Below are 22,591 nucleotides of genomic sequence, written 5' to 3' on the forward strand. Positions count from 1 at the left end.
GGAATATCGGCCAACCACTTCTGAAACAGTCCTTCATCCCCTTGGGAGATATATAGGCCTACTTAAGCTTAAGCCTTGAAGGATGGGTCCTTAGTTCATCCTTCACATTTCTCCTTCTGAATTGTCCAATCTCTTCGATTTTATGCCTCCGCGTTGTTTTGTCTGTCGACTGAAAAGAAAGGTGCACATACTTCATTCACCCAGACAATGTTCCTCACTGGTCGGCTCCGGCAGTGATTGCTTACTTTGGAGTTACCCACACGACAACTGAGAATGTTCGGCATCGAAGGCGCTAAAGGCGCATTCTCGCATGGCTAAACATTCCACACTGTCGGCAAACTCCACGGTGCATCAGTCATGACGTCACGACAGACGTTCTTACCCAACATCGTCTCTAGGGATGTGTTCAGCCCTCAGATCGCCAGTCCTGTGATGCGTGTCAACGCACGCATGTTGAATGCATGCCTTGCACGATAAAGGTCCCCAATGTGCTCAGGGTACGCGTTCGCCGTTGTAGTGAAGCTCCGTATATGGCTGAAGGGCTGAGAACAACCTTGTAGAAATCGGCTAGAGCTCAGGAGTGTCTAGAGGAGGTCAGGGTCCTCGCTTCGGGCGATCCCACGTGTGCTGAGATAGGTACGTGACGCGTCCCTGTGTTTCCTGTGTTGTCATCCTATCCGCAGCTTATTCCATTTCTCGTTGTTCAATAGCACTGCTTCCCAAGACGCGAGACTTCCTTTCATATTTAGAATCGAACCTCTGGGATACAACAGGTCACCCTATACCTGATGCAAGAATCCTCCCAACATCCACTATCATTTCGCCACTTGCGATATTGCCAACCGCGGCCCACGGATGGCTAAACCAAGTCGGGGCTGTTTCGGCCCATGAGGTATCCTCTACTGTAGTCCCATCAACAAACGAACTCGGGAACGTGCCAGTCACCAATGAAGTACATCCTGCAGTCCTCTACCTATCGTCTACCCCAGGATTATCTACACACGTCGGAAGCGCTGATGAAGCCCTCCTTTACCCCTCTCACGTTCCCAATTATGTGGCTAGCACTTCTGCTAGTGGGTCTGTCTCCTATAATTCCGCGTCCCCTCTCCAACAAGCGGTCTCCAGCCAAGAGATGGTATCCTGCAGCGAGAATTGGCATTTTGCGATGCCAGACATGTCGCACCGTGCGGTTCGCTATGAACCTGTTGGACCATCTACCATGCCCCGTTTACAATCGGATGCCTCTTCGCATGGGCCTTGCTATGAGACCCTGGAAAATGATACGAGTCGGAATGAGGATACCATGAGTTGGCTCGGAGGTCTGGCTTGGAGTATGGGATACTGGCTCATTCCCCGGGGTGCGGCCACTCCCGATGGTGGTCCTCCTGTATCGGAGTACCCACTTGATGGTTTTGACTGTATGTGACTTCCCCTTCTCCGTGTGATTCGATGATGGAAAATTGATGGTTATCCGCGAAGTGACTCCGGGATTTGGAAACTCCGTGCGACTTTGAATCTTCAAGTACAGACACACGATCCATGTATCTGGATTCAACCCTTGTGCTTGTATACTATTTGCTAATACACCCGACCCGTCACTTGTTCTCAAGGCGGTCAACGCATCTGTCATCTACCATTGCACCGGCTGCACTTTCGTGCAGCTCTGCGCCGAGGAAAATGCTGTTCGATTTTGGGACTCCACCAATAGGCAACTTGGCCCATTTCAATTGAACACCCATACCTCTTGTTTTGAGTTCTCCGTCCTTTGTTGCCGCGGGCATTTTGTGCGCATGAAGCACCGCACATCTTCTCATAACACGAAGGAGACTTACCTTTCTCACCTGGGTCTTCGGGATGACTCGGAGGCTGGGATATTGCCTTGGCGCTTTCTGACTCGATGTGGGTTGTAGTGGTTCTTCTGGATTGTGCGTGTACCGTACGTGTCAGTTGATCCCTCGCTCTCGATCAACCCACTTCGAACGCTCTTCCGACTTGTGCTGTTCTGTGTTCGGTTTGCCTTTCTCGTGCGACGTGTAGAGTCAGTGATCTCCTTCCCAGTTCTCGCTTGTTTCGTTGACCTGTCGAAAGATTCACGGGTTCTCTCCCAGTAATGCGACAATCGCAAGTAAGCGCTCATGCCCTTCAGACGCTCAAATTGAAGGAGCCACCCCGTCAAACTAAGTGGGTTGATTCGGAGTTGTATGCCACTTCCCTTCCAGCACCTGTCATTTCCATCTGCACCCGGGCGACGAGGAGCCGGCACTCTCTAGATAGGAAGTACCAGTGGTTGGAAGGTTGGAGCCGTGAGGCAATTTGAGAAGCACTGAAAGCAGACAGTGATCAGCACACTAAAAAAAACACGGCAACAGGTGAAAGGGTGAGCGAGTGATGTCATTTTGACATGCAACGGGAGCGTGCTTTTTGCCGCATCACATCTATCCCGGCTCCAGTCCACGACGTCCTCGATCGCGGCTGTTCTTCATTGTTCTAAGTACTCGCGTAACCCCATCTCCACTCGAGAAACCAGCCTATCGCATGCAACTCGGAAGCCTCAATACTCTTCTAAGAGCGCTTCGCTGCTATTTCAGTCAGGAAGCTGCCTACCGCGACACACCTGGTCCCCGTAACCCTTAGGCCAACACCTTGCCGAGCCCATGAGCCCATGAGAGCTATTCCTGCACTCCTGAGTGACTCCCGCGCGCGCCATTATGTCTGTTATTGCAACTTCCATCCGGGCCCCGATTCGTCAGTTAGAGTTTTCGGTTCGAACCGGAGATCCTAGATCGCAACAGGTTGACTCAGTTTGAAGGGTTGAAGGATGATTGCATTCGGGCTCGTTGTTGAACCGAACCACGGCATCCCGGGGTCGCCAGCTCCGACGCTATACAATTCATAACGGCTGGGCGCCGTAAGAGCCCCTAACATCTCACGACAGACTCAGTGGTCGGGAATTCACGGTGGATGATAGTACAGCTCACAAAGACATTGGAGTTGTAAGTGGCAGCCTAATGCGGCCACGAGTAGCCAGGGACTAGGCAGACCAAAGGCACCCTATTGCTGACGTTGCGAGCCCTAGTCACACAAACTTTCAAAGTTTCGTGTTGCTTCTTATCGCTACCCTGATTCCTTATTGTGCGCGATATTACGCGCACTGTGATGTATATAAACGCAAAGGCTGAAGCTACTGAAGGGCACGATATATATCTAACAACTGACAACATCGTGCTCTAGCATTCATTGCGGGTTTCTAACAATCGGTCCTGTTGAATGTGAGGACGGAGGTGAGTCGTCTTTTAGATCAGTAAGGTGGGTGTCCAAGATATGTTGTAGTAATCATCATTCACCACAGAAGGATCAATACATACACCATCATTGATTATGGTGGTATCCGATCGAGGCTGGCACTGCATGGCAGCACCCAAAAAGGAGAAAGGCCAGCCTCTCTTGATGTGGAACCGGCCATACCAATAGCTTAGTAGGAGGGCGATGGAGGAAGTGCCTAGATAGAAGGCGTGCAGTTCGAGATGCGAGCCCTTTTTTTTGAGTGAGGATGGTGCTCGGTGAATTAAGAGGAAAACGATCGATGCACTAATTTGCAACGTAAGCAGAACTCAATTGGCGGAATTATTTGCAGGGCCGCGGGCGTCTGCGGAGTGCCCAAGCGGGAACGACGCCTCTTCGTAAGCATAGTCTAACCATTGATTCATGACCTACACCGAATGTCGTTGACGAGATGGAAACATTCATCCATCCGTCCAACGGATCTCGCGTTTGACAGTAATTGCCAGTCAACCCCCGAGCATGGGGGATACATATGCTTCAAGTCTCTGGGAAGATATGCCCCCCCCTCTCTCTCACTCCTCTAGCCATCATGATGCCTTCACCCCGTTTGATTTGTCGGCTGAGAAGAAAGGTGTGTATCCATCAGGATTCCAATGAATACTCAACCCCCCCCCATCCGAGTTTATCACGATCACTCCTGCTTTTCGTATTTCCATTGGAAAAGCCCAGCATTGAATTGTGCTGGCGGCGCGACGCCTGCGAGCTGGATGCCATCTGACTGCTCCGCTGTGGTTCAACTTGCGGCGTGGGACATCGTCCAAGCTGTTAAATGCCCCAATGGATTGCTTGCTTGCATGATTTGCCTCTCTCGTATCCTGTGTCCCACTCCCACTTTCTTATAGCACAAGGGAGACTTACGTTGCTCGCCTCGGTTCTAGGGATGTATCGAGTCCCCGAACTCCCGATCCTGTGTTTCGTTGTAACAGGATGTGCGAGTCGAATGCTATCCCCTGCTCGATGATGGTTTCTTGTGCAATCAAGGTATGCTTTTTCGTAATTGCGGCGATAGATTTTTTTGAGTAAGTAATCCATAGAGATCGGCCGGGGCTTGGATGAAGTTAAAAGTCTAGGCGTACATGGGTCGGTGCGTAGCCTATAATAAACTCTTACGGCTTTGTTCGATGGCGCGCTCACACTTTTCTATAGCACGTCTTCCAAAGACTCGCAGGTTTATCCGGGATCCACAGCCGATCTTTGAAGACTCGTTAGGTCAGGGCGCAGCTGATGAAGGAAACCCCATCCAGCCCACCCGAAGCGTCACCATCTGCTGCGGTATTTTCAGCGAACTACATTAGCACCACGTCAGCTATTGATGAGCCTCCCTCCGCATTTCCCATAAGAACATGCGCGCATGAAGGCAACTTTGGTGAAGAACCCTCGATGCATCTCCCAACATAAACCCTATTCCCTCCTATCCAACGTTTGAGAGGAGGAACTGCTTCAATTGACCCTATACTGACTGAAATGATGCTGCCCTTATCTCAATTTGGCCCTTAGTAACTTCGAGATGATTTATCATTTCGAGAATTCAAACACTATGTTGTTGGACGCATTTCACTGTTCCGTGATCGCTGATCAGCTTGCCGGATCTTCAAGACTTGGGGCCCTCTTTTATGCTCGATCCAGCAACGAGCATTGTAAGCTTCTGATCGTCTACTCGAACGGGCGGATGATGGACACGAAGTCGAATGAGGATGTTGTCTACTGGCTCCGAGGCCTGGTTCAGAAGCTTGGGATACCGCCTCCGTGCCCCTGAATCCGCGTACGCATAAGGTGATTCCTTTCCTTTCGGTCTACCCATTTGAATGTTTAGAATCATTGTCTCTGACTTAGTTTTCCATGTGGTGTGATTGTTTGCCCATCGCTAATGCTGTTCCAAGCCTTTCTCGTATCATGCGTAGAATCGGGGGCCTCATTCTCAGCCCTTGCTACCTTCGTTGACGTGTAGTCTGTGTTATGATTCTCATGTTACTTGATCCGAGCTCATTGTCCAACCCGGCAACCCAACAATTCCGAATAAACGCTCATGCTCAACCGAAGAAGTAGGTCATTCAGTCGAGCCAATCGGGTTGAATTGTGCGGCTGTGTCATTCAGGTCTACCTGTGCTCGCGTCCCAGCGTCTTTCATTGGGTGGTTTTCCCTTGACAACGAGTGATGTGAAACGCATATGAGCGAGTCCTGAGCGCGCGCGGGGATTCAGAGAAGTCCATCACCATTTTAGTATTTGGCCATACAAGGCGATTCGCTTCGTGCCACCCAAGGTCGTCCATCGATAAGTCCGGTAAGTCGTTCCCCATCGGCAAGCCCACCCCCAGAGCAACCTATTGATTATATACTTGGAGTGCTAGGGCATGTTACATTCGTTGAATACGTTGTTTCTCCTTATTTAGCTCCGGGACTGACGAGTCAAATTGCCTAACTTCGGCCCACCTTTCCGGCTCTGGAGTTACTGCATCGCTTGTTGTATGGTTGCATGATATTCATATTCCCCCAAGGGTTCCTTTTTTGTGTGGCGGGGCTCCGGACCGTAAGGAAACATAGCAGAGCAACTGGGGCCACACGTCAATGAGTGTGTGAATGTCATATATTTCTATAGTATGTGTGTACAAATTGTTTTTAAGTCACAGCGTAGCCTAATCTAGGCCACTGCTGAATCACAATGTACATGAATGGCAAGAGAGAATGAATCAGGGCCCAATAAATTATGTGGAGCTGAATTATACTGATCGTTTTAATTGAAGATTCGGATTGACATCCGGTAATGTATTGAATACATACCGAGGTAAATTGAAATTTCGGATTGCTTACCGCCTCGGCATGTCAACGGGGGGCACAGGCCGTCCGAGCCAGATTGCGAGCAACTTGCCGACTAGGTTCGGTACTTGATCGATCGTGGGGACTGCCTTCGGGTTGTCGACCCGTGATTCGCTCGAGAAAGAGAGACACTGATTATTGGTCATGGCGCTGCACCCCCCCCCCCCCCCGATCCGGAATATTTGATGACAGACGAATGGTAACCAACTAGCTAGTTGGCATCTGTGAGAAATAGCCGGGTGTATATGCCTCTAAGCACCGTCCGATCATCAAGCCAATTCCTGGGTGTAGAGTTAGTACTAGGTACTGAGGCAGGCCGTATCAGAGATAGTAAACTTGATGAAGACTTTGACCAACTTCAAGGTGAACAGCTCTCTTTGGACGCCACCAAGGTACCAGCAGGGAAGTGTCGCTTTTGCTTCAGACTGCCGGTGTCCAGATAATGTCAATTGACATGAATAAAACTTGCACTTTTTAGCGGCAATCAGCGACAAGTATAAATAAAGTTTCAATGGAGAGGTGCTTCAGGTCGACTGTGCTTGAAGTAAATTCATTCACTGCCTCAACCATTTATTCAGGGAAAACACTGTGCATGAATTTGCAACGCCAGTCAGTGAGGCGCCCAAGCGATCCGAGGCTACCGTACACCAAATCTATTCGTCCTGGACTGTCAAAAGATGATTTAAAAGTAGAGGGGGCCCGTTATTCCTTTGGCCTTGTACTTCATCAGCGAGTTCCTCCGCCCCATGCCTTCACTTTCATGCTTTGTTTGCCGATTGAGAGGAAAGGTGCGCGCTTTACACTGTGAACACACTTTTACCACTTGCATGTTTCTTCTCCGTCCCCATCCAACGTCCTCTCAGGGCTCGCTCGCCCTGGGGTGACGCACAATATTATCATTCGGGGTGGACGTCAACATGAGCAGCATAGTAGATCCGAGGATCTTGTGCATCTGGTTATTCAAACGGCCAACTCCGTCAGCTCAACCACCCAACTTCCAACGTAGTCCGGCCCTTTTCTCATCCTACAGTTCTGACCCATGCGGATGGACCTTTTCCTCACCGGTTTTTTCTTTTTTCTTTGAACTCTGTAGAGATGCGTTTGGCTTCCCAATCACCAAGGCTGTGATGCATGCAAGTGGATGCGAGTCGAGTGCGTTGCGTGTCCGATCAAGATCTCCAATGCAGTCAGGGTAAGTATTTTGACGGGTGCGCCGATGATTCACCTCACAAATGAAGTTTGGGAAACATACAGGCGTCTGTGAGAGCCCAGGAATGTCTGCAGGAGGTTAGAGTACTGGCTGCTACTAGACATACCAGACGTGAAGGCGTTGAGACAGGTGCGTGGCGTGCTACACAGCTCATGCCCCTTGCACGCTTCATCTAACACCCGTTTCCTCCGTCATTCTGTAGCGCCTCTTCCAAAAACACGCGATTTTCTCTCAGGTTTGCAATCGAACTCTGGGGGTGACACCCCTCAGCTTTCAAGCGGTCCAGGAGCACTGGCATCGTCCACCATTACTTCTCCAACCCCCTTTCATGCATTGCAGAGTAACGCGGAGAACCTTTCACTGGATGAACCACTCCCTATTACCGTCTCGAATAACTTGGGCACCTTCCCTTTCGTTGATAACACCTCTTCCACTTCCACGATGATCCTCCCAACGCCTGTACTCGGATTATCTCCACACGTGCGCGGTGGGAGTAGGGAAGAGCCCATCCTGGACGCCTCATCCCTCGCCTACTCGGATCATCTTCCTTATGGTGAATTTGCCTTCCCCAACTTCGCATCTTCCTCCTTCGACATCACTCCTCACTGGGGAATGTCGACTTATAATAGCAAAAACTTGGACCCTACCACTGCAACGTCGTCGCACCGCACTGCCAACGATGAACTTTCTGCTGGACCATCTCGCGCACGCGACACACCATTGAACAGTACGCCGGCTGAAACTTACCTGGAGTTCCCAGAAACGCGTCCGAGCTCCTCGACGAACTCGGATGCTTATATTTGGCTTTCTCGTTTGGCTCAGGGTATGGGATATCGTCTTGTTCCGCTTTGAAGTTAGGGTTTTTTTTTCCGGAATGTGATCTCCTAGACTCTTTTTTTTTTTTTACCCTATGGTTCTAATGTGAGTGTCCCTTTTTCCGTTTCAGAATATCCAACTGAACGTCGCCGAGATACAGATAGTTCTGCCATCTTATCGTCTGTAGTAACTATTTCCCCGTTTTGGTACATTTCTGTGGTTTTTTTTTTTCCTTTGCTTATATTCTCGAGTGCTTGAACGTCAGACTCGTAATACCTTGTACCGCTGTTCGACTCTCTGTGGCGCATGTGCTTGCTATACATTCACTTGGCACCGAGACCGCCGAAATGTTCATTGCCAGTACCTTCTACCGTCCAATCAGTTAAAAACTGCGTCTGATCACATTTCTAAACAACTCCCTACTACCATACGCAGTGTCTTCCAGATCGTAATATTCGCGCCACTGATGCGCGCGCACGCGCGCTTGCCTCCTGGCTCGATCGGGCTGTTTTGCCCGTCCATCAAGCACCATTTTCTCCCTTCCGAATTGCTGAGGTTCGGCCGAAGCGGCCTGGCCTTCGGACCCCCCCCCTGAGAAAGATGCCAAATCAGAGAAGCACGTTGACAATCGTCTGACAACTCTCTTTTTAACCCCAAATCGTTACCTAACTGGAAGAGTATGTGCGTGGTTTTAACTAAAACTGTTTTCGATGACTGGTATCATAGCTTTCCAGGGCGTGATGGGGTTGTACCTATCTATTTACACATATACTACTACCCACTACCCACTGAGCTCATTCTGACTTGACGAGGTGACTGGCGGCACGCGACGGGAATCTTTAGATGCGATCGATTTTTGGTTACGATGGGAGTTTGCCTCCAAAAGCAGTCAGACAGGGCTGCTAGGTGGCACTTGACAAGTACTTCTCTGTGCTGGCGTACTCGATTGTGTGCGGCAACTATGCCTTACACTCAGGGCTCCGTCGAACATGTGCGCTAGCACTGTGTACACAAACCCAGCCTTGGAAAAGTTGTATCATGTACTGCAAAAACTTTTTTGCGATTAATAAATGTTAGCGATATCCAGGTAGGATCCCAGCCTCTACTGATATAGAGGCGATATCCCGGGGGGTTATCCATGAGTGTTTATGAGTAATATCCCCATGGACCCTTTCTCATATCCCTGTTACTTATAACCGAGCAATATGATGGGGGTCATGGGTGGAATACTTCAATATCCAGCATCGGATACTTCCAAGATTCTGTGGGGATTCTGGAAATATCCAAGCTCGGATATTTTACCTCAAAAATACAGTGTTAAGTAATATGTGTCTCTGATATTGGTCTATCCTTGCCGGTATTTGTTAACCAGAATATTCCAGTCTACAACGTATTTGTTTTCTTGGGACTATCGGCTCAGTGGTCATGAAAGGGAACATCGAGTCGCGTGATGTTGTCTCACGACTTATCCATTCATGAATAACATGAAAACCGGTTGATCAACTGCCCCACTACCCGTACCATTCGGATGTCGTCAAGTCTGTCCATCAAGGGAGCGCGGGAACATCATTGTAATGTTGTTGATCATCACGAACAGGCGAACAGTTCACTGGCCCGAAGTGGTCTGACAACATAGTATCCAATCGAACCACCTTCAATCCTGACTCGCTAGCGTTTCTGCCTGACTTCTTTATCATCCAACTTTCCCGACCATCAATTGGAGAGAGTCGGCTGTGCGCAATGACCCCAATCCTGCCATACTAGTATGATCATTACTCCTTACAAATATGCAGCTTGGTGCTGTCACTCATCCTAGTCCGGCAACAATGCAGCGATCACGAAGAGGTACGATTAATCGCTCGGTGATTTCCATGCGCGCCAAAATCTGCATCCGAGGTAACTTCCTCCTTCTATTAAGCTCGCAAGTTGTTAAGGCTTGAAAACAGCCTCTCTACGTCGTCTCCAGCTATGGAAACATCACGAGCAGCAAGTGGCGAGGGAGCGAACATAACGGACAACTCGGACAACAGTACGTGTGTATTTCTGACCCCAGAGCTAGCGTGCCTCCCATGCTAGACAAGAAACCAGGGTGTGTAAAGCCATTTCCTGGTGGTGGCGAGCAGGAGATGTAAGACGCTCAGAGAAAGCTGAGCTGGGCAAGCATCTGAATCAAAGCCTTAATGCCACGTGATATGTAATTGTATCGTAGGTCTAAGCGGAGTTGGCCGAATATATTTGTCTATTTGTCTAAGCGGGAATCTTCGATCGGCAAATGGAGAGGACCGGCATTCGGAATCTCCCGGCGGTAATGAGAATAGGTGAGAAGTAGCGAAGCAATTTAGTCAGACAAGAGAACAGTGTAGCGAGACCCAGAAACCAGAAAAAGACTGCTTCTGTAGGATGATTTTGATGTTGAGGGGTTGGAATAGGTCTTCTAGGCAAGATCCCAGCCTCTACTAAAGTGGTGAGTCTTCTAGAACCAACGTGCGCCGCAGATGAATCATTCATTGGTGTACCCACGGCGCTCAACCCTATAAAGAGGGATTCACATCACTTTCGGTTGTTTGACCTATTGTGGCAAGGCTCCGCTCATTGGGAGATGGAGTGAATTGACAGAGTAACAGCCAACAAATTACCCCGCACTCGTGCAGCACTGCTCGGAGACATGGCAAAAATCCACGTATTCTTCGGAGGTGCGTGAAACCAATCACAGTGTTCATGCGTTAGAAGGAATGATTCTTGGATGTGCGATGGACTCTCCTGGTTGGTGTGTAGGTTTCCAGGAGGAAGGGGAAAGATCTAACTGGTGGCCATGTGGGACTCGAGGAAGGACTGTGACACAATTTTTTGAGGGTATCGTATCAGGACAATAGGATATGGTCCTGGGGACTGGTACTCGTGGTCATTGAAAAAGATTCCGCATAGCAGGACGTCCAAGGAACGTCAGAAGAACTGATCGTGCGAGGAGCAATTTATTAATGAATGCTGCATCACTATTAGTGGCCATTTCCAGATGTAGACCGTGACATCATCCAGACACTGCTTCGCGCCTCCAGAAGACCAGATGAGTGCGGAGCCCATGTTGTTCTGAAGTTGAGTGTGATGAGAGGCGCGCAGAAGCACGCCCAGCGCTCAAGTGGTAAGGAGAGAAACTTTGGAGTTGTGTCACAATTACAAATGCATTGCGAGGGAGCCATATTGGACAACAGAGGATGAGACACTAGTAGCTTACTGTAAACTGTGACAGGCACTAGTGCGACCAATAGACCAACAACGAGTCTTTCGCGAATGTTTTTCCTCGAGTGACCGCTTGGCTGCGGTACGTCCAGAAGTGCCACCACAGGTAGAGGTGTTTATGCTATCCAGAAACTGTGTTCCCCATATGCCAGTGGACGCCCCAGAAATAGATGTAGGTCCAGATCGTCGGCAATTGGGTTGTCGCCAGCCATACTTGTTGTCTTACTATGTGAGCAGTAAATGAAGCAAACGCCAACCCACATTATTGGAGAGCTGACTGCATTTGATAGTATGTCGACCATCGAATCAGAGAGATGAGAACGGAAAAGCATAGAATTCGAGGTGATCCGATCATGACTGAGAATACCGATCGCATCCGTGTCTGCTGTATGAATCATGAACGAATATGCTTACATTGAAAAACTTCGGAGTCAACACAAAATGGGTATGGTGAGCTTGAGCCCGAGTGTACCATAATGTTGAAATATTTGCGTGAAAAGGATACCAAGAGAGGGCGAGAATAGATATAAACGTTTTCATGCCATTGCAGTTGTCGCGTGTGAATGACGTTTAGTACGAAGCACATCCTTTGGTCAGAGCAAGCACAGATGAAAACGCCGTAGCAACGGGGCCGCCCAGCGTCAAGTAGAAGCGCCCAAGCAGTTTGGGCGCCACGAGGTGGCTTGTTAACATGAAGAACGCATGAAGGAAGTGGAAGAACCAGGGTCCAGGCGGTAAAATGAGCCCTGGAAAAGACACTGAAAGGTGCGAGGGCGGTGGCCACGGGATTGTGCGGAAAGTGCCTTTTCCGATGACATGAATTGAATCCATCACCTCTCATATATTGTTGAAGTCCATCAAAAGCGCCAGTTCATTGGTTTCTGAAAAGCATCTCAGGCGTTTTTCTGGTGTCTTCTCTTCACTGCTAGGACAGTTGGTCATCTGTTGCATTCTGGTGGTGTTGTCAAGCATGGCCATGCACTCTATCTCGGACCTGACGACCTCGGCACGGAACACGACAGGCGATATACCACCACCTCTTGTTGGAGCTTCAACTACCGTCGTGGGCGACAAGATGTACCTCTTTGGCGGTCGTCTGCACTCAGTGCGACGGATGACTTCTGACCTATATCTCTTCGATCTGCGAACCTCAGTGTGGAAAAACATCACCCCCTCAGGCGATGACGGCGGAGCGCATACCCCAACTTCCCGTTATTTTCACAGTGCAGACAGTTGGAACGGCTTTCTGATTATTTTCGGGGGGATGGGCTACGCCTCAAAGAACAGCGACTCACTCTGTGTTCTTAACGACGTTCGACTATTTTCACTCGCGGAGCATCGGTGGATTCCAGCCGCTGAGACAAACCCTACCACTCTTGATACCCTCTCTCTTTCATCCTGGCCGTCTGTCATCCCTTACGCTTCTGACCCTCTAATACCTCGTCCTCGCTATGCACACCTCTCCTCTATCACCGCCTCGAGATTGTTCATCATTGGTGGACAAGACATGTCTAACACTTGGTTGGATGACATCCATGTCTTTGATCTTTCACAGAAGCGGTGGGTAGAACAGAGAGAGTACCCGCGACATTGTGGGACATACCGGAGCGTCGCTGTCGCGTCCAGCACTGTAATTCGTGACCCTGTTCGCGAAAGGGTGTCAACACGGAGAAATGAGTCAGTATTCGCTAACGTGAAGAAGGCTACTGCTCCAGGCGACACGATGATGCCCCCTCATCCTGCCCAAGGAATTTCTGATCAACTTGTCTTTGTCCCGTATTCGGACGTCCCCTCTCTGGAATATCCCGCAGAGATACATCTTTACAGCAATTATAATGTGATATTTTTCCTTAGATGAATTGCAGTCGACACGATCTGACCAGCATTTCTCCGTCAGTTTACCGATGTGCAGCGCGAACTTGAAGTTTTCACGCCTTCCGAAGATACGTTTCATATTATGGATAAATCTGATATGATGAGCGGTGCAGCCCTCCCGCCAGGTCTTCGTTTCCCCACCGGGGTGATCATTGGCAAACATCTCATCATAGCTGGGACATACTTGGCCCAGTCATACCAATCTTTTTCTCTCTGGGCGCTCGATTTGGACGAGATGACATGGTCGCGCATCGATCCTGGCACAATACTGACCACTGGATCCTGGTCCCGTGGCGCGTTATGGACAGACGCTAACATATATGTTATTTTTGGGAATCGTGCGGGAAATTTGGTTGAGGATTATAATCGTCGTTTGCTCAACTGGGATCACGTCGTGTACATCGAGCTCGAAGCATTTGGGATGTACACCTACCCATCCCTTCAAAGCCCCATCGAAGGTCAAATAGTGGGTCTTGATGCGCTGGAGGTGGAGCTTTTTGCGGACTTCGAGATCCTCTGTGAGGATGGGCGGAAGATTAAATGCTCGCGCAAGCTCCTCGAAGAGCGATGGCCTTGGTTCAGGCTCCAGCGGACTAAGTACATAGAGGCGGCCAAGAAAATCATGGCAACGCAAACACCGTCTGAGTTTGAAACCCCCCTCCCAGACCCCTTGCCTGAGGACATGTTTGAAAACCCGGCAGACCGACCTGACCCTCGGTTGACGCCGAGGATGCTGCGCCTGTCTGAACCGTATCCCATCACGAAGGCTCTCCTGCAGTACTTTTACACCGGAAGCATGATCACTCCGTTGCAACATGCACCGCTGGTGTTGAGCGCTTTGCTACTTCTTAGTGCAATATATGAATTACCACATTTATCAAAACTTGTCAAACATATCATGCACCAAACCCTGTCACCAGCCACAAGCGTTGGAGTCTACGAGGTCGCCACGCTATGCGACTCGCAGAATCTCCAGATACGGTAAGTGCTCTGAAAAACTCGCCCGTCTTGATGCCAAGTTGGCTGGTTGCTGAACCCTATATTTAGAGCGTTGCGTGTGGTGATGAGTTCAAGCAGGAAAGGCGGTGGGCGGTCGAGCCGGCTGAGCAGGCATGACCGATCTGATCGACCTCCTACGCGTGATGACTCACAGGAGGATCTTCAGCATCGTGCTGCGCGAGCGAGAGGTATGTCGGATGCAGTTATCCGTAACGGGGTGCCCGCCACTTCTCGTGGGCTACGCACGAATGGGCATGGGGGCTCAGGGTCAAACGAGCATGAACACTCGAGAGATTTGGAGAGCGAAAGGGTTACATCTAGACAGAACTCAAGTACCAATTTGGGTATCGCAAGGGCGAACTTGAATGTGGTTCAAGTCAATACCGGCTTGTTGAAGGCACCTGAAGAGGATCCAACGCAGCGCGGGAGGAGCGACTCTGATACGAGGGGACGCTCATTCTCGAATGCTGTGCCGATGTCTCCGGGTCCGAACGTTCCCGTTATTCGGGAAGGCTCGGTAACGCCAACTCAAATTGCGTCCTCGAGTGAGGACCAACAGGTACCTGCTAAAGGTGCTCTGCTGGACCCACGTCGTGTGTTCACCCGACAAACATCCATGAACTCTCTCGGTTCTGGCAGCATACAACAACGCCTCAAATCCCCTCCCCCCGAACGAACAGTGGATCAATCCAAGATGGGCTTCGGCCGTCGTGCCTTGCAGGACGCTCCACCGTCGGAAGAAATTTCTCCTGATAGCGATTCCCCTGCTCCTACACCCCCGATCAAAGACCAGATCCCTATATCACTCATTTCCCCCATGTCGATCACAGCAGCACCTGCCCTGCCCTTGGCCCAGGCCTCTGCATCACGTCCTATCTCCAGAAAGCAAAGTGCTAACACCCTCGTAGATTCTTCATCCGGCCTCGGACCGGCACTCAAGTCATCACGACGGCGATCCTTGAGCGACGCCGGGCCTTCTCGGCCGAACACAGCGGACTCCGTTCAAACACTTGCAACAAGCATTGTTGAGGTACCCCATGAAGATTCGTTTGAAAATGTTGATCTTGGTAATATGCCACCTATGAGCAAAAGCAGCTTACCGCGAAAGGCTTTTAAGATACTTGGGGACGACAACTATGATCCGTCTTCTGATATCTACATATCGGATCCTCGTTCTGACAAGCGTAAAACGTCAGTACGACCGGGGACAGCCGAGTCGAATCGGCCATCCTCACCCGAGAAAAGTAAGAAACTCGCGTGGCGCAGCCGGTTGCTCCCAAATTCCACGGAGGGAAAGAAAGGGCTGAAGGCGGTTGATGACAAGGTCTCCGCGAAGACGAAGCTTACACTCTGGGGTACCGGAACAAAGGCAGTCGTTTCTCACTCCCCTACGGATGATGACTTCGCGGGGTCGACGGCGGAGAAACTAATTAACGCACATCTACTTTGATGCGTGTTAGTAGTACTTTGACTCATTGACTTGCATGTTTTGATTATTCCATTCACTGTTCGGACCGTGTTGTGATTTAGTTGTGTGTGTATGTGCTGCCGACAGCAGTCTGTCTCGGTGACACTTCATTGCTTGTATTATGATGCACAGACTAATCATTGTTTGGGCCCCTCACTGCGTTTTTGAGGGAATCTGTCGATTTCAAAGTGAATGGGATATTCACTTTGTTCCAGGCTGTGGTGTTCACTAGAATGGTGGTGGATCTATCTTATCGCTACCCTGCCTAATACATGAGGAGACCACCTGTACATAGTGGGGAGTTGGTGATTTATACTGTTGGGTTTTGGGATCCTTGGAGTTTGTGTTATCTGGGGGTTTTTGTCTGTATCTATATATGTGCTAATGAGTTTGTTATCTACATCTGCTCTGCCATCATCAGCAAAATATTGTTATGCTCCTGAGTGCTCCGGAGTATGGAGAGCACTGGGAGAATCAGGAGGAGATTGGCCAGTCCAGGAACAGCTCACACTTCTGCATTTCCTCCAGAGTTGGCCAGGTACTTGTCAGGGCATGCCGCTCCGCTCCGCGCCGCACCCTCCCGTTGCTCCTCTTTCCTTCTTCTCCCTCTTTCCCTTTCTCCTTTGTCTCCCTTCTTTCCCTCTCTTCTTTCCTTTCTTTCTCTATATGGATGACCTTTCCTGTTATAAAAATGGGGCCTAATTGGCCCATTTCTATAGCGTCCGGGTGCAGGAGGGGGCCGTGACATTGAGAAGATGTTACAATTAATGTAACAGATGTTGTAACAGTGGGGTTTACAATAACATGGACATCGGGTGTTTTGGGTGATAATTGTTGGTTCAGTTGTTATTATTTACATATCACGTGACTTTGTACTGTACAGAGCCCATAAGAGGCTAGAAATGGGAAATTCACATTTCCATAACATTTCCCCTTACCCATGTAGCACAGATGCATCCGGCACCGAGTACTCCATGTTGTCATATCCGTGCATACCCGATCCCGACCCGACTCCCAGACCTCCTCCTTCACCACCTCCAGAGTCCTGCCCTACTGCTGTCCGTTCCGATATTCACCTTTGGTCCTGACACCACACCTCCTCTCACCCCCCATGCCACCTCCACTCCTCCGTCCCTCTCCTGTCCTATCTCTGTCCACTCTGATACTCACCTCGGACCAAACACCACTCCTCTCACCACCCTCTTCCTACTCCTCCCACTCCTCCGCCCCCTCCTCACAACACCTCCACCCTTCTGTCATCCTCCTACTCTTCTCCCATCCGCTCCAATACACTCCTTCGGACCTGACAACTCTCCTTTCTGCCACTCTTCCCTCTTTCCTCCCTCTTCCCTCTGGTCCTCTTCCGCCGACCTCCTGCCAAGTTACGACCTTCCGCTGCTGTCCTGTACCTCGTACTCAGACACTGCTCGTACCTTCGCTCCGAGACTCCGTCATAGCTCCTACCTCGGACTTTGACTCCACCTCAGCCTTAGTCCATTGCATTGGTGACCTCATACCACGTAAACACCATTGCCAATATTCCTCGGACTTTCAACCCTGCCTCCATAACCTCCATAAGCTCCGTAAGCTCTGAGCTCCACAGATCATCTTCGGCTCTTTCGCCACTTGTAATGTATCTCTCGCGTTTTCCCCTCATCCCTATTTGGACTGCTGCTTCTTCCCATTCTAGCCAGTTAGTCATCATCCCCACTTCCCCTCATCCTCCTGCCCCTCTGGGCTTCGCCCTCCTTACCTCCTTTCAGACGTACCATAGGTTCTACCTTATGACCTTTGGTACCACCCCGCTTCTGTCATCCCTTTGTTCCCGTTCGGACGCCTTTGTTCCGATTTGGATCCCCTTTGTTTCCTTGTGCTTTTGCCCCCTCCATTATATATCGGCGCTTGTACATACTCGTTTTAGTCCTTAGTCTAAAATCGACCTGAAATGCCCCCTAGAGACTTCCTGCTCGCCTCCTATGAAATTAAGGACCAAATGGACAAACAGCAATGGCACAGCGCTCCGCTTGAGTCGCTGAGGCCAAGGTCCCTCCTTGCTAAGTCTCCGGTTCCCCTCCGGAATCGTCTGCCCTCGCCCAGTTCTAACACATGTGGATACTGCACTGCCGGATACGCCGTGCATCTTCACTTGTACTTCTCCCCTCTGACACTCAGGATCACCCATGGAGCCATCCACGATAACCCGGCTCCACCCGGGCTGACATGGCACCCCCCACGTGACCCATTCCTGCCTGTATATAAACCGAGCTGAAGCAGAACCGAAGAAGCAGCCTTCTTCTCACTACTGCTTCAGGCAAGTGTCTTACTTTAGTTTAGTTTAGTCTTTCATCCTAATAACAATCACTACTGCTTCAGCCTAAGAAGCCAGACAGGGACGTGAGCCCAAGTGAGGGCCATTTGCTATACAATCCCGCTACTCCACCGCTGCCCGGGCCGCTAGCACTGGGGGCTACACCGCCACTCCTGCCTCTCCTGTACCATCCCTGACAGTACTCCAGGGTGTTGGAATTTGTACACATGGTCTCAGTGTCAGGGCATACACCCTGACCTAGCCCATACCTGCATCCACACCTGCACTCGCACCCGCACCCGTGCCCACACCCGGCTGTTGCACTTCCCATGCGTGCCCTGTGCCGGATGCTCCATGCGGCTGGATGCCCTGGGCCCCGGGTCTCGGGTCTCATGTGACTTCCGGATATCTCCGGAAGTTTTCGATCTATTGTGGCCACTGTGGGAAGATGAGAAGTTAACTTCCTTCTCATCTCTGACCCACAGTAGGCAAGTTGTATATACTTGTGTCAGGGCACACTGCTCCACACTGCACCCTCCCATTGCTCCTCTTTGCTCCTCCTCCCCCTTTCCCTTTCTTCTTCCCTTTCTTTCTTTATATGGACGATCTCTCCTCTTACCTGTGTAGCACGGATGCATCTGGCGCCAAGTACTCTGTGTGGGTACTGCGCTGCCGGATACACTGTGCATCCTCACTTGTACTTCTCTCCTCTGACACTCGGGATTGCCTGCAGAGCCACCCGTGACAGCCTGGCTCTGCCCGGGCTGACGTGGCACCCCCACATGACCTGTTCCTGCCTGTATATAAACCGAGCCGAAGCAGAACCGAAGAAGTAGCCTTCTTCTCACTACTGCTTCAGGCAAGTACCTTAGTCTAGCTTAGTTTAGTTTAACCTTTCATTCTAATAACAATCACTACTGCTTCAGTCTAAGAAGCCGGATAGGGACGCGAGCCCGAGTGAGGGCCACTCACCATACATTCCCATTACTCTGCTGCCACCCAGGCCGCTAGTGCCGGGGGCTACGCCACTACGCCGCTACCCCCACCTCTCCTGTACTGTCCCTGACAGCAGAAGAAGGCTTCAACCTAGTCTCCCCCGCCTCCTCCAGCATGGTGACCGAGGAGCAGTACCAGGACCTGCTGACCAGGTTCCAGGAACTGCAAGCGATCCTCGAGAGCAGAATCCAAAACCCACCACCCACACCCACACTGTCAGGGCACACCCGCCTGACCCGGGCCCACCCGGCCACACCACACCCGCTCCCCGCTGTCTATCCCCCTCCCCCCTCCTTCCTCCCTCTCCTCCCCTTTCTTTTCCCTCTTCTTTCCCCTTTCTTTATTTCGTTCTTCTCATCTTCCTCTTCCTGTTTATTTCTTTCTATCTACACGGACCACCTTCCTTTGTATCGATGTACTATTGACCCGTCCGGCCCACACACCCCGGACGGCTTCCCGCTGTGCCCAGCACGCGCGCATGTAGCGGACGCTCTCGGGATCCCCCACAGGGACACCCGGATGCCTGCGGCTGCCTCCGAGGATGACGTGGCACCTGTCATGTGACTCAAGCCGCATGTACATAAATGTACCTGAAGTGGGAACCGAAGAAGTAACCTTCTTCTCACATTCTCCACTTCAGGTAAGTAGTATAGTTTTCCCCTTTAATAATAATAACACATTCTCCACTTCAGTCTGAGTGGCCAGGGACCACTGTCCCAGATCGGGCCCGCCAGTACGCACGCCCGCTCCACACCCCGCGACGGCCTCAGTGCCGGATATTACCCCTGGGCCCTCTCGACCCCGGACACGTCCCTGACACACACCCATGCCTGCACCCACACCTGCACCCAAACCCAAAGCACCCAAGGTCGCTGCACCCACTGCCTTCACTGGCGCAAGCGAGGACCTCGACCGCTTCAAGGCGGAATGCGGGATCTATTTCCATGTCTGCATGGCAGAGTTCCCCAACACTCTGTCCCAGATCCTCTTCATCTTGTTGTACATGAAAGGAGGAGCTGTGGGAGCATGGGCGACACAGTGCACGATCGCGCTGCTGATGGCGGGATCTCCCACAATCACTATGGACAACTTTATGGCAGAGCTCAACGCCATGTTCCTGTCAGGGCACACCCCAACATGCCCCACCCGACCCCCGCTCCACACCACATTTTTCTTCTTTCCTCTTTCTTTCTTTCTCTCTCTTACATGGACCACCTTTCCCACTGTCCAATGTATCACTGGGGCACACGCCCATTTCCCCTCCCGTATCTTACCATCCCTACATCGCCATCATCGCCACCGTGCTCACCCTGCACCTGCAACGGACCCTCTCGGGATCTCCCACGGAGACACCTGGAGAGCCATGGCTGTGCACAAGGGTGACATGGCGCACCCCACGTGATCGACCCCGCATGTATATAATAACAGCTGGAGTGGGAACCGAAGAAGTAGCCTTCTTCTCACATTCCCACTTCAGGCAAGTAGTGTAGCCCTCCCCTTTAATGATAACTCACATTCCCACTTCAGACTAAGTGGTCAGGGATGCTCACCCTGTGACAGGATTGCTGCTACACATAGCCGCTATTTGTCCCACCGAGTCCTGCATGCCGGGACCTTGCCGCTTTTGGAGCTGTCCCTGACAGTTCCAAGATCCAAACCGTGAAGCCACCGCCCGACAGAAGCTTGCCACCCTGCGGCAAGGTACTGACTCCGTGGATAAGATCATCCAGGAGTTTGAGATCCACAGCCCCACCTTGCAGCTAGGTGACATGGGGCTGGTAGACCGCTTCGAACAAGCGATCAACGTGCAGCTCCATGAGAGCATCTATCGCCTGTGTCCCATGCCAAGGACTTGGGCAGAATGGAAATGAGAAGCCACCCTCCTTGACAACCAGTGGCAGTGCTTCCAAGCGACACAACCCCGCCTCCCCCTGTTTAAACCACCCCTTCCCCCTGCGAGACTGCTGCCGCCAACCCCCCAGCCCTTTGCATGCCTGCCACCCGGACCCCTGCCATGATCTGCCGCTGCCCCTGTGACCCCCTGTCAGGGCACACCCCACCTGACCCCGCACCGCACCGCCCTACTCCGCTCCCCCCGCTATCAATCCCCGTTTCTCCCTTTTCCTTTTTCTTCTTTCTTTCTATTTCCATTCCATGGTCGATTTCCCTTTCTCTATGTATCACTGCACACCTAACCCGGCTCCCCCGATCGCTGCATGCATTCCTGCTTACAGAACGGCACACCTCCGGGATCTCCCACGGAGATACCCAGAGAAGTGCAGCTGTGTGCGGAGATGATGTGGCTCCTCCCATGTGACCCCAACCGCATGTATATAATAGTGCCTGGGGTGGGAACAGAAGAAGCAGCCTTCTTCTCAACTTCCCACTTCAGACTAAGTGGTCGGGGACGCTCACCCCATGACGGGACCACCGCTATGCATAGCCGACACCTGTCCCATCGAGTCCCTCGTGCCGGGACCTTGCCGCTTTCGGAGCTGTCCCTGACACCCCCACCCCCACGGCCCCCTGCCCCCAGCTCCGCTCCCTCAGCCAATGGACCTCGACCATTTGAGGGCAGACCAGCAACAAGGGCTATGCCACAACTGCAATGCCCCAGGGCACTTTGCATGAGACTTCCCCCTCCCAAAGGTTCGCTGAATATGCTGCATGCACCTGGAGGACCTTCGAGCACTCGCAGAAGGGCTGAGAAGCCAGCTGATGGGGACACCTGAAAGAGACAAAGAGGGAGAGGAAGCAGACCCCCAGAGGATTTTTGGGAAGGCGACCGGTGAGGGATGCGTCCTGGCCACCTATGAGCAATAGTACCCAGTGTAAATACCGAGATACGTGTGAGTCTGCACTGTTGTCCAAATTCCACCAGGCAATTGCTAAGAAGCAGAGGAAAACCGCATCCTCAACCAGGAAAGGCACGAAAGCCGCTGGCCCACCACCTGAGGTGGCTGTCTCTCCACCTGCCATCTACATGCTTGCCAAACAGTCCCCCCACTCCCTCAACATGAAAGTAAAGGTGACTGCATTACCGTCCCTCACTGCGGTCACCGTTTCGGCACTGTTAGACTCCAGTGTGACTGGGAACTTCATAAGCCCAGACTTCATCCAGAAGCATGGGCTTGAGACAACCCCGCTCCCCCAGCCCATCCCAGTGTGCAATGTAGATGGAACGCCAAACGAGAATGGGGCCATCACTGAAGAGCTGGAAGCCCTGTTGACATTTGGCCAACACACTGAGTGGGCCCACTTCGCCGTGGCAAACCTAGGGCAGCAGTCCCTTATCATTGGCCACTCATCGCTGCTACACCATAACCCAGAGGTCGACTGGGCACAGAAGAAGGTCATCATGTCTTGTTGCCCCTCCTCCTGCCAGTCACCACAAGCAACCACTGAGCAGACCCCCGAAGTGGAGCCTGGGGATGGGATCTACACCACCATAATCCCGCCAGAGTGGGGGCATGACCTAAGGGCGAAGACCACGCTGTCCCAACACCTAGTGGAGGAAGCCCAAGA

General features: G+C 51.4%; 3 protein-coding genes across 3 annotated transcripts; all 3 read left to right on the forward strand.

Annotated features, from left to right (window-relative positions):
- Positions 1-38: 38 nt before the first annotated feature.
- On the forward strand, positions 39-1,482 carry EI90DRAFT_2310315 (uncharacterized protein). The gene is made up of 6 exons (XM_039052861.1): positions 39-181; positions 399-497; positions 561-593; positions 725-1,073; positions 1,126-1,418; positions 1,480-1,482. The coding sequence occupies exons 1-5, from the start codon at positions 143-145 to the stop codon at positions 1,305-1,307; spliced, it is 702 nt and encodes a 233-aa protein (XP_038921552.1). The 5' UTR covers positions 39-142; the 3' UTR covers positions 1,308-1,418; positions 1,480-1,482.
- A 5,585-nt stretch (positions 1,483-7,067) lies between these two features.
- Positions 7,068-8,477, forward strand: EI90DRAFT_3038635 (uncharacterized protein). Its single transcript, XM_039058873.1, has 4 exons — positions 7,068-7,349; positions 7,412-7,496; positions 7,570-8,290; positions 8,344-8,477. Exons 1-3 carry the CDS (start codon positions 7,299-7,301, stop codon positions 8,217-8,219), a joined length of 786 nt encoding a protein of 261 aa, XP_038921553.1. The 5' UTR covers positions 7,068-7,298; the 3' UTR covers positions 8,220-8,290; positions 8,344-8,477.
- A 3,746-nt stretch (positions 8,478-12,223) lies between these two features.
- Positions 12,224-16,143, forward strand: EI90DRAFT_3286346 (uncharacterized protein). The gene is made up of 3 exons (XM_039067007.1): positions 12,224-13,257; positions 13,318-14,276; positions 14,343-16,143. The coding sequence occupies exons 1-3, from the start codon at positions 12,391-12,393 to the stop codon at positions 15,742-15,744; spliced, it is 3,228 nt and encodes a 1,075-aa protein (XP_038921554.1). The 5' UTR covers positions 12,224-12,390; the 3' UTR covers positions 15,745-16,143.
- Positions 16,144-22,591: the final 6,448 nt, after the last annotated feature.

The sequence above is a fragment of the Cantharellus anzutake genome, assembly GCF_015039405.1.
Source record: "Cantharellus anzutake strain C23 chromosome Unknown EI90scaffold_6, whole genome shotgun sequence".
Taxonomy (NCBI): Eukaryota; Fungi; Basidiomycota; class Agaricomycetes; order Cantharellales; family Hydnaceae; genus Cantharellus; species Cantharellus anzutake.

Bases quoted from the DNA above. Each gene is read 5' to 3' on its own strand.
- EI90DRAFT_2310315 (XM_039052861.1), top strand. From the start codon at position 143: ATGCCTCCGCGTTGTTTTGTCTGTCGACTGAAAAGAAAG. The intron at 498-560 runs GTACGCGTTCGC...ACAACCTTGTAG, and splicing joins AGGTCCCCAATGTGCTCAGG to AAATCGGCTAGAGCTCAGGA. The intron at 594-724 runs GTCAGGGTCCTC...CTGCTTCCCAAG, and splicing joins CTCAGGAGTGTCTAGAGGAG to ACGCGAGACTTCCTTTCATA.
- EI90DRAFT_3286346 (XM_039067007.1), top strand. From the start codon at position 12,391: ATGGCCATGCACTCTATCTCGGACCTGACGACCTCGGCACGGAACACG. The intron at 13,258-13,317 runs GTGATATTTTTC...TTTCTCCGTCAG, and splicing joins ATCTTTACAGCAATTATAAT to TTTACCGATGTGCAGCGCGA. The intron at 14,277-14,342 runs GTAAGTGCTCTG...CCCTATATTTAG, and splicing joins TCGCAGAATCTCCAGATACG to AGCGTTGCGTGTGGTGATGA.
- EI90DRAFT_3038635 (XM_039058873.1), top strand. From the start codon at position 7,299: ATGCGAGTCGAGTGCGTTGCGTGTCCGATCAAGATCTCCAATGCAGTC. The intron at 7,350-7,411 runs GTAAGTATTTTG...GGAAACATACAG, and splicing joins AGATCTCCAATGCAGTCAGG to GCGTCTGTGAGAGCCCAGGA. The intron at 7,497-7,569 runs GTGCGTGGCGTG...GTCATTCTGTAG, and splicing joins ACGTGAAGGCGTTGAGACAG to CGCCTCTTCCAAAAACACGC.